Source organism: Pinus tabuliformis, chromosome 8, assembly GCF_031772625.1.
Source record: "Pinus tabuliformis cultivar Carrire ecotype Pingquan chromosome 8, CPIR1, whole genome shotgun sequence".
Taxonomy (NCBI): domain Eukaryota; kingdom Viridiplantae; phylum Streptophyta; class Pinopsida; order Pinales; family Pinaceae; genus Pinus; species Pinus tabuliformis.
Genome location: NC_142294.1, coordinates 104,351,365 through 104,363,121, shown reverse-complemented (window position 1 = coordinate 104,363,121; position 11,757 = coordinate 104,351,365). Strand labels below are relative to the sequence as shown.

Here is an 11,757-nt window from a genome sequence, read left to right as displayed (position 1 = left end):
AGCCAGATCTAGATCTAGGTTAAAAAGTGTGGGTGAATTCATTGTGTGGTTGGTTCAATTGGAAGAAGCCCGCTGCATCCATTACAACCACGTGAATAGTTCTCTGCTTCAGATTGTATTGGCGCTGACATCTGAAATAATTCAGTCATATTCTTCCTTCTAATTCTGTCTTCGAAATTCTTATCAATCATGTTCTCAAATGATTTGAAGAAATTTGTTTACAATAGTACAATGATTGTGAGCCTTATATCATGTACAAACCCGAGTCATGTATTAGGTGCTGAGTGGGAATAATGTATGATGCTTGTGTTGTCAACAAGAATATAGTAAAGTTGGAATTTTGTATGTGGTCAAAGAGTTAAGTCTTATTCATATGTACGTTGGTAAGGTACCTTGCTGGAGAGTATTCTTGTACACAGTATTGCAAGCTGATTGATTTGAGTATTATGCCATAATTCTATAGCAGACTGCCTATACAGAAGATTGAGTTTATTTCAATGGCGTATGCAATCAACTTATTCAATTTCTTAATAGAAGGAGCCTATACCAGGTGTACTCCTCCAATAGCCTTGTAGCTTCCAGGCCTAAAGCAATCTTTCTAAAGTTGGTTCGTGACTTGCATAGGCCAACTTTGTATTTTCTACAGCGACTTCCATAAAGAATGATCTAGCCCCAAGGCTACAAACTTGTATTTTCTGTGGTTACACTTATCTACAGCCACTGTTCTTCCTAACATTTTCTGAATTTAAAGAACAGAATCTGTGAAAGTCTGGTGATATTTGTACAATTTTGACAGTTTCAAGATATCTCTGGTTGATTTTTCCCTTTAAGCTATAGGGCTCTCTTGTGCAACTTGAAGATATTTAGCAGGTTACATTTTTCTGTGGGATTTGGAGATTTTTAAGGTGTAGAAAAATGGCTAAGCTTGAAAGAATATTAGAATTATTGAGAACTCTAATCATGTCCACTGCTAATAGAAAAGTCAAAATTAACAAAGCCTCTCTTTCAGACATTCAAACATGTCTGCAATATGCACAAGAAAAGATAGAGTTTTTGCAGCTTGAATCACAACTGCAGCAGGAAGAATTACAGCAGTGGAGTCATCATTCTGAACCTATTTCTATTCAGAACAATGAAACAGACTCCCATGAACAACAAGTCAATAATGGTACAGTTCACTCAAATGAAGCAGCAGTTGTATATGCAGATGCAGAAACTCAATCTGCACTTCCCAAGCCCATCATCAGACCTTGGGAACAGCTTGTCCACAACAAGCACAAAACTGGTCTTGGATATGACAAGGACTTGTCCTTTCATATTCCAGACTATGCCAAGCCCATTCAATTTCAGAGTGTTGGATTCATTTATGACAGTTCACCTGCTCCTCATGACAGTTCAGCTTCAGCTGTTCCAGACTCTGCCCCTCTTCCACAGCAACAACAACAACAACAAAAACAACAGATTGAGAAATGCCAACACTGTGATCGAGTTGGCCATCTGAAAGATCATTGTTTTGATCTTCATCCATGTAAGCACTGTCATAAAACCAGCCATTCTTCAAACAGATGCTTCAAAAACAAACGTCCTGCAAGAACAAAGATTCATCTTGGATGCATCGCTTCTTGGCAATGGGCATCAACAACCAAGAAGATATTCCAAACACATGTCAGAACTTGTTCCAGAGTATTGAACAGTCTTGCAGTTGAGTTTTCTCCATCTTCTCACCTTGTACCTGACAGGGGGGGAAATGATGGTCATCTACAAGCTTCAAAGCCACATCAAGCGAGCCTGAGCCACAACCTGCCACACCAGTTTCAGAGTTGTAGCCAGAGACAAAGATTCCTGAACATGCCTTCAGTTGGCAATCTGGGACACTTCCTCTAGCAGAAGACGCCAGCTTCTTGCCAATTTTGGAAGAATTCCAGGAATTGTAGAGTTGTTGGTCATCCTTAAACCATCACAGATTGAGAACACTTCCTCTAGCAGAAGACACCAGCTTCTTGCCAGATTGGGAAGAGTTCAGGAATTGCATTAAGCATTCCAGAGTTGTTGGTTATCCTTAAACCATCACAGGTTGAGACTTCCCTTTTCAGGTTGAAGTTTTACCTTTTATGCGGGGTGAGACCTCCCTTTTATGGTTGTAGGTTTCCCTCTTTAAAACAATAGGATCACTTCCTCTAGCAGAAAACTTCAGTTTCTTGCCAGTTTTGGAAGAGTTCTGGGAACTGCACTAAGCGTTCCAGTGTTGGTGGTCATCCTTAAACCACCGCCCTTTATACCAACATTTCATAGAGCACATTCAGCCTAGTGCTGCCATGCATTTTTTCACATTTTGTATTACAGCTCTCTTCTTGGACTCATACATAACCCTTCGGATTAAGGGGGGGAATGTTGGACACCTAATCCTAAAGGGTTAGTGTGGAATTCGAATGGACAAAGCAGTCCAAGAGACCTTGGGATCTGAAACCCAAGAGTCACAACATAGTATTATAAATGTACATCTCCTGTTAATAAAAAATTAATTCACATGATTTATCTTTCCTATTCTTTGCTGTCCATGTGTGTTTAACAAAAATAAAAACTTATATTTCCACTTTTGAGTATATAAAAAAATACACATGGCGTATGTGTGTGTATAAAACGCATGGTGTGTGTGTGTATTAATTACAATCAATATTTTAGAAGGATAAAATCCATGTAAATATAGCTTCATTTACAATTTTTACCATTGGGGTACAGTTTGGTGAATTGGGGTTTGGAACCTTCCAAAGGTTATTTGAGGAATTGAACCATTTCTTAGGAGAAACACTTTGTTCCTTAAGCACTACCGCTCCTTACACTATTCTACAAACATATACATTTCCAATGGTGCAATCATCATTTGAAGGAAGGTCTATATGCAAAAGTTATGTTACTCATAAGTTGGCCTTCATGTTTTGACCATAATAATTTGAGAGGATGTCACATCAACCCCAATTATTCATGGAAAAGGAGCTAACCATGTGATCATGATGAAAAATACTATAGGATATTCCACATGGTAACCTTAGCTAAGAATTGAAAGAGTCAAAGTTAAGCACTAGTAGGCTATTAGGTTGTGTTATAACTAGGTCAGGTTGAGGGAAGAAGTTTCCATTCTATTTGAGTGCATTATATAACATAAACGAGTAGACTATTTAATAGTGGATAGAAAGGGAAAAAATAGAGATGGTGTGTGTATTGTAGCAACCCACTAGCCAAAGGTTTCACTTCTTTCGGATTGCATCGAGTTCCATTTAGAGAAAGAGAGCACAAGGGCTTTCTAAAGAGTTTCCCAAGTCATACCTTGTGTTATTATAGCTGTTAGTGATTGCATTTTAATTTTCTCTATTTCCTATATTTTCTATGTTAAATGTAAAAAAGAAAACAATAAATTAATAAATCCATGACATTAAGTAAAATAATCCCCATAGTATAGACTTTATTTTTTAGTATAAATTTATCATATCTGTCATGACAAACTATATAGTGTAATATTCATGGCAATTTACAGATCACTTTTGAAAAATGGGGGCATGCTAGTGTTGTGTGTTAAGCTTCCTACTTCAACCTATAGAAGAGTTACTTAATTAATGTATGCAACCATCTTATTTGAAATAGGGTTATTAAATAGTAATAGATAATTATTTAATGTACACATGTCCTCTTTATTAAATAAGCTCCAGTAAACGGTTGGTACTTATTAATGATGGAAACACAAGAAGTCAAGGCTATTTGAGTACCTATTTGAAGATGTAGGAGGCTATGGTATGTTTTGCCTAGTATTATTGCATTTTGAACTTTGGTGAATGAAATGTTTCCCCACCTTAAGAATAAAGATAAATTATTTTCTTTATTATGAATACCATTAATAAAAGAGTTGAGTCAACATATTTTACTCTATATTTTGTTTTAAATATAAGGTTTAGATACACTACAAAATAAGTCCTGAGCATAGTTGGCACAATTGAAAACACAATAGAAAGTAACCATGGTAAAAGCAATTAAAATAGGTCAAAATTGGTTGGTTAAAGTGAATATGATGGAGGCACAACAATAAATTCTCAAAGAATAGAAGTAGTCATGCAAGAATATGTTTATAACCTAATATAAGTTTACAAGTGTGTATTTCAAACCCATGATTAATATATACAATTGAGAAACTAGAATTGACATGGTAGAAATATTTTGTAAGATGAATTTTTGGAGAAGCATCGTGTTTGGGAATTTAGTTTGTCCAATATGTGAAGTGTCCACATGGACAAACTAAATTTACAAACACAATTATCTTCCAGAAATTCATCTTATAATGGTAAAAACATCTAGCCCCTTCTAAATTGTTTTAACTTAAAAAAAAATACATGTGTGTAACACTAGTAACCTATTAGTAAAACAATGATAATTTTAATATTTATCAATATATATTGTAAAATAAGATAAAGAATATACATATAGCAAAGAAACTTTATGTTTTTGTATATTATAACTAATTTATATAAAAAATTATTCCAGAAAATTTAAATAAAATTTTTATGATTTTGTAAATTATAACTAATTTATATAAAAAAATATTTCAGAAAATTTAAATAGTTCTTGAATGTGCTTTAAAAATGGTAGAAAAATATCTTAAAAATAAGAAATAAAACCATGTATCAAACAAATTTGATAATTAGATTTTTAAAAATAAATCTACTTAAAAAATGAAAGATAATTAAAATGTTGAAAATCCATGGTTAAGAATTTTGATTAAAAAATAAATATATATAATATGAAAATTATTCACCCTAAAAAATTTATGTAATATAGTTTTACTTTTATGATTATCTTATGGATAATTAGACTCATTTGAAGAGTTATCGCTCTAAATATTGGAAAAAAAAGTTAAATAAGCCATATATAGTATCAAAATAAATAACAATAAAAAAATATGAGAAACTAAAGTCTTACTTTTATGATTATTTATGGATAATTATACTCATTTGAACTCATTGCTCTAAATATTGGAAAAAAGTTAAATAAGCCACAATAGTTAAAAAAAAAACCAAAATTTTAATTAATATATAGACAAGAATAAGTAAGAGTAAGATTAAAATAAATTGAAAGTTTGGTTAAAATAAATTTTATGGTTTTTTTGGGAGTTGGAAAGCTAAGAGTTTCCAGGAAGGCTAACAGTTAGAGAAGTCTAAGAGACTTCTTGCAATGTATTAATATGTATATTTTCTAAATAGAATATATCACGAGATTTATCGAATTATTCTATTACTTTCCAGAGTTGGAAGTGTTGAGTTTTATCCAATTATCTCATTGTTTTCCTGGTTAGCCTCTAGGACTCGATTAGTAATTATGGAGAATACCTCTGCGTATGATGTAGAAGATAATCAAAGAATTCAGGAACTAGTCGATAAAGTAAAATTGGCTATGCAAAGGTTAGAGAACTCTTCCTTCTTTCGAGATTTTATGCAACAGATGCGAGACCCGGAACTGGTTGCACAAATAGAAAGGGTGATAGCCGCAGACCCACAGTATTCACAATTACAACTGGTTCTCTATACCGTTGGAAGGATGGAGCGTGGTGTCGAGTGCCCAGAAGTGGAAATATGCCACACGCATTTAGCATTTGCTATTTTATTAAGAGACAAGTTCCCGTGGGTGAGTGATATCGTGGTGTACGTTCCATCGGTGTCTCCTGTGCAGCTAAAAGCCATAAATGCCTTCAACTGCACTTTTCTGTGTGTTAATGAAGATGGCAAGCGGACAGTGGAGAAGCCCACCTTGTTTTTCATGCCTCGCTGCCCAACTCCTGTCCTTGACAATGCGTTGTTAGCAAACTGGACGAGTAGCAATTTGAACAAGATTATCATATTGTCCCACAGTTTTATGCAGATCAAGAAAACTACTCAGCGATGTTGGTATCTTCGTACATTAAAATATTTGCAGGCCATTATTCACAGTGACAATATACTGCATGAAATGCCTCTTCCACAAGCAGAAACATGTGAGCCATCAAGTCTCTATCCAGATGGGCTAATTAAGATGGCATTCCCTGATTTTAGTTGGCATTTCTTCATCTTGGATGGTTCCATAGAAGCTCTCAATCTTAATCTCTTTCCAAAAGGATCATTTTGAGTAAAGAACATCAGCGGTATAAATACCTTCGATTCTCGGAATCGTTTTCATCGATTTTGTATTTATTTACACTTTGTCATTGCATTGAATATTCATAACCCTATATCCATGAGAATGAATTAAATATTTATAGCTTCCTATTAAAGGTAACTCGCTGGACTAATTTCGATCGGAACTGGCCATCAGCATAAATATATATACCCTTTCATCATGCGTATATATAATTTTAGTAAAGTGATTATTATTTTTGTAATAAACTTTGGTTAACATGACAACAGACTAATAATTTCAATAAATTGTGAGTTTGAACAAAGTTGAAGACAGCCAGAATGCGTATATATTCTCTCATGTATAGGTCTAGTAAAGTGATAGTTAGCTTTTCTAAAAAAAATTAGTTAACAGCATTTGAGTAAATTAATGCTGAGTTTTGTTGAAGCTAGCTCGAATTATCTTTCTTTTATTTGATATTTATAAACAATATTGTTAAAAATTTATGGGTTATATGCGATAAGTTATCCAACTGTTTTATATATAGTTAGTATGTTGATAAAAATGTTAATGGTATCTATGAAAGGTGAATTCTGGTAAATGCTCAAGTATGTATATGAATTTTTATTTTGTCTAATATTATGGTCTTCAAAATACAATTTGTTTTTTCTATGTAAAGGCTAAATCTATTAATAAAGAGAAAAATATTTACAGAGAGGTTAAAACCTCATAGGAGGCTGAAGCCATCCAACAACCCAAGACTAGATACCATCCAACAACCCTGACCATAAGACTAGATACCTTGATAATCAGATAACCCTGTGACCCAATTCCGGGATTGAGAAGACCCAATACCTAATTCCAAGAGTCCATATATACAAAAATGCTGATCAAACTAGTAAACAACATTACATGAGAACTATGGCCATGACAATATCTGTGCTGCCCTGATAGCCATATGCAAAACTTAACAAAAAATAGGGACTTGCCGAGCCAAGACCTGATACAAAGCATAAGACCATAATGACTCATAACTATACCTAGCGAGAGTATGATACAAAACATGTTTGACAAAATCCACAGAAGCATAACACATAGGATATAAAAACCGGAAGGGGAGCGGCAATCAGTAGTCGCGGTACCGGAGGTATCAAGCATGTTGCAGAGGGTCTCGAGCATCCTTCTCCACCTCGCAAGGAGAGCCCATCCACATGTCATCGACATTGTCACGAGCGCCCGCCCGTGTCGCAGCCACCTGGAGGAGCTACCAAATTTAGATTGCCATCAGATGGGTGCAATCAAATTGTTTTGAGCATTATCTTCTGGAGGCTGAGGGACCTCATGAGCATTCTCCGCATCCTACAAATCATCATAATTAAACACAGTTCCTACCACATCTCCCTGGAGCACACTGTCAAGGTGAGGTATGGACTGAGCTGCTGCGCCTATCTTCTTCCTCAGCCAAAATGACTATAATGCTAGTTGAGAGAGTTAGTTTGTTGAGCCGACTATGAAATTTAAAACAGGTGGTTTGGAATGAGTTATGAGGGAAGGGCTTGCCATGATCAGAGGACGGGGAAGCCGAAACCAGAGGAATGATATTCTAGGGAGCAAGCTGAGAGCGATCACGATTACCACTAGTGCCTCCATGGCGAGAATAGCCACGGTGGCGCACCATCTTTAGGAAAATAAAGAGACCTGAGGAAGGAAATAAACAAGACCAGACAGAACAGGGACGAGGGTGGGCAAACCAGGTAAGGAATAGACTTCGGAGAAGCCACCAAACTACCAGAGCAACACAGGGATGCAGGAATAAAGCCAGACGGTTGAAGAGAGAGCCAATGAGAATGATAACCAAAACCAGAGACGGTTCCATGAATAAAACATCCTGTGCCATATCTCGAACCGGGAGCGCATTCAATGCCAAATGCTTGACAAGCTGCCTGTACCAAAAGACTTTCATATCAACCGCGAGAGGGTACAGAATGCCGTGCCCGACCGCCAGGTGCATATCCAGCTGCCGCCGTAACCTAAGCCTGTATTAAATGTGCCTCGGGAGCACCCGCATCCGGGTGTGTACCTGCTCCCTAGTTCATGTCATTCTTCACTATGGTGTGGTAATTTGAGATTTGGTCCTCTGAGGCAATGCTTGAGATCGATCCTACAAAAAGTTCCAACTCACATTCCACTCCGATATTAGCAAGAAAGTCTGCTAGATTGTTTCCTTCTCGACGAGTGTGCTTGAATGAAATAGCCCGGTGTTGAGAAAGCCATTTGTCAATTAGCTCAAGTCTTTGAGCCATTCTCCAGTTGTTGCTGACCTTGTGTGAGGGAGTGACTTGCATGATTTTTGTAACCATATTTATAATAATCTGCGAATCCCCTTCTATGATGAGTGGGAAAAATCCTCTGTCATGTGCTAGGGTGAGACCTTGCCATAAGCCTTCCAGTTTCACTGATTTGTTGGTATCCCAGCCTTTTGAGCCAAGAAAAAGCAGTAAAGGAGTTCCGTGATGATCTCTAAAGACTCCTCCAAATCCTGATTTTCCTGGATTGCCTTTTGAGGCTCCATCGAAGTTGAGCTGGATCATATTGTTGGGCGGTGGGATCCATTTTGTCGGTATTTGATCACGCAGAGATGGATTACCTTTGGAGGTAGGCTCTTGATTCAAATGTATATTCCAGTTAGCCCAAATGGATTGTTCTTGCGGCAGCGATGGAAAGTCTTCCTGGGACCAAGAATTGATGGAGAGGGATTCTTTAATATTTTGGCATAGCATAGTCCAGAGCTTCTCTGTAGACATGGATTGGTCCTTGAATACCCTGTGATTCCTTTCCTTCCAGATGCTCCACATCAGGAGACCAGGAATGAGCTTCCAAAGAGTATTAAGGAGTTTGCTTTGATATGGCTCTTGAATCCAATTGTGAACAGCAGCTTTGATGTCCCCATGAATTCTGCCTTCTTTTTGCCAATGAAAGCTATCTTTTTCCCACAGCTTCTGCCTAATTTGACAAGTCTGCATACGATGTAAAGCTGATTCCTCTGTCTGCTTGCAGTTGAGGCATATGGAAGGACCATAAAAATTCCTTTTCCTGAGCTTATCCCAAGTGAGTATTTTATTTTGACATATGAGCCAAAGAAAGGTGGATACCTTCGGCCAATTGGAGGGATCCCACATTTTACTCCGTAGAACATATTTGAAAATGTGCATTCCTTGATGATTATATTGTATGCTTCCTTTGTGGTAAAAGTGCCTTTTTCTTCATATCCGCACCTCAGAATGTCCATTCCTCTGAAAGAGAGTATTTGCCTTTTTTGTAATTTTGAGGAGAGAGAGATCTGACCCTATTCAGAACCGTGCTGAAGAATCTGATTTGCCTCAATCCAACATCTGTAACCCTATGTGGAAGAAGGATTCCAGAATTGACTAACCTTGTCTAGCTCATGCAAACCCTGCTCTGGCAAGTGAAGGTGAGAGAGGATGTCCTTGATCTTCGGGAGCTGCTGCCAGGAGTCCTCCCAGAACTTAGCTGTGTTGCCATTCTTGATTTCCCAGAAGCTATGTTGTTGTATTAGGTTCCTATGTTGCTTGGCTGAATTCCATATCACTGAGCCCATACCTACTTCTGACATTCGAATTATTTCTTTGATTGGGCTATTGCTTGCATATTTGGCTATCCATAATAAAGCCCAGCGTGTGCTGGGGTTTGAGAGCCATCTCCACCAAATTTTGGCTCCCATGACCTCATTGTTGTGCACCGGATCCCTTAGACCAATGCCTCCAGCCTTCTTCGGAAGACAGACTTTACCCCATTTAACAAGAGCCCATTTACGGTTGGGACCAGAGTTGCCCCATAAGAAGTTGTGTTGGAGCTTCTTTATTTCCTTGAGCATGGAGTGAAGAACAACTTTAATAAGAACTAGTCTGCTGGCCATGTTAAGAGCCCTGTGAGTCCCAAGGAAGAGACGTGCCTCTAGCTTTTCTAAAAGGATTTTCCAGGGGTGCTCCCAGATATTTGGAGGGAATAGAGGCAATGGTGAATCCAAGAATATGCGCTATGGCAGTTTGCGTGATTACAGGAGTGTTCAAGAAAAAAATTTGAGACTTGATTTGATTAACATTGGCGCCAAAGGCTTCAGAGAAGTCCAACAGGAGAGCTTTGAGTTGGCGAGCTTCGTGAACAGAAGGATGGCCAAAGAGCATGTTATCGTCTACAAATTGCTGATGAGAGTATGTGGGGGAGTTGAGAAAGGATAAACCTCTTGAAGAAACCTTTTGGCCCTAGTTGCAGAGTAATGTGACCTTTTGGATTCCATTTGGAGTTTATCTAGCCTCTCAGTGCTTTCTTAGTCAGCCGAAGTCCAATGAACTTGCCTATTAGCGCGTGATCCCTCATGAACTGTACTCTCACATTGATTCTATGGCTAGGAAATTCCACTTTTGGCCTTTGAGTGGCGACTGGCTTGCATGTGGATGAGCTCACCTTGGGCTGATCCTTCTGAGCTTGATCGTTGTCATGATGCCCATTATTGTCCGCATTGTCCTCGTTCTGCCTCCCTTCATTGTCGTTAGCTTCAACTAGTTGCTTTTTTCCATTGTTCTTTTGGGGGAGGCGCATCGCCCCCCACCTAAGGGGGATTCATTATTCTTACAATCGTTTGCAGGGAAAGTGAGGCCGCAGATCGACCCGAGTCTGTCAAGGCTGACCTCTGTCAGGAGGAGACTACCGTAGCAGGGTTACCGAAACCCTAGACAAAGAGAAGTCGCGCCTTCCCTGTCTTCAGAATACAATTATTCATGCTTGAAAAAAGCATTATAATAAGCTGAATATTATTGAATATAAAAATAATTTATTTTTCTTCAAAATACAATTAGTCAGACCTGAAAAAATCATTATAATAAGTGGAATATTATTGAATAAAAAAATAATTTATTTTTAATATCTAATTATTTTTATTTTTAATAATTGTTATGAAATTTATTTTAAATTTTAAATAATAATAATAATAATAATAATTATTATTATTATTATTATTATTTTTATTAAATTTATAGATTGTGAGATGTAATTTAGATATAATTTTATAAATTAAAAATTACTATTAAATATTCAAAATATTATTATAAATGGTTCATAATTTTTTATATACTATTAACATTCAGACGATCAATAGAAGCCGTGTAAATATGGAAATAAGTACTGAGAAATAAAATTATATTAATGTTAAATTTTCTTTCATATAATATATGAAATGTCAAATAAATTATTAAGAGAGAAAAGTTAATATAATATATGGAAGGTGAAATAAATTATTAAAATTAAAAAGTTAAAATATTAGAAATATTTTAAAAGAATTATAAAATATTAATAATTTAATTTTGATTGTAATGTTTTAGTTAATTGTTTTTTTTTTGTTCAATGTGTGTTTATTTAACTTGCTAAGCTAGATCTGTTTCTTCAACTTGTCCTGACGATGAATCACACTGGTTTGTTTGAAACGCGTCGACAAATGGTGTTTCATGTGATCTTCGCCAAAAAAATCTTTTATAAACTTGATATGGATCACAGAAGCCTAAACTCTACTAACATATAATGATATAAATAGTAAAATGAAAAGAATAA

At 36.5% G+C, this 11,757-nt stretch overlaps 1 protein-coding gene across 1 annotated transcript; it reads left to right on the top strand.

Annotated features, from left to right (window-relative positions):
• The first annotated feature begins 5,361 nt into the window (after positions 1-5,361).
• On the top strand, positions 5,362-6,144 carry LOC149234334 (protein SENSITIVITY TO RED LIGHT REDUCED 1-like). The gene has a single exon (XM_089368238.1). It carries the CDS (start codon positions 5,362-5,364, stop codon positions 6,142-6,144), a length of 783 nt encoding a protein of 260 aa, XP_089224364.1.
• Positions 6,145-11,757: the final 5,613 nt, after the last annotated feature.

Excerpts from the sequence above, each read along its gene's own strand:
- LOC149234334 (XM_089368238.1), top strand. The coding sequence starts at position 5,362 with ATGGAGAATACCTCTGCGTATGATGTAGAAGATAATCAAAGAATTCAG.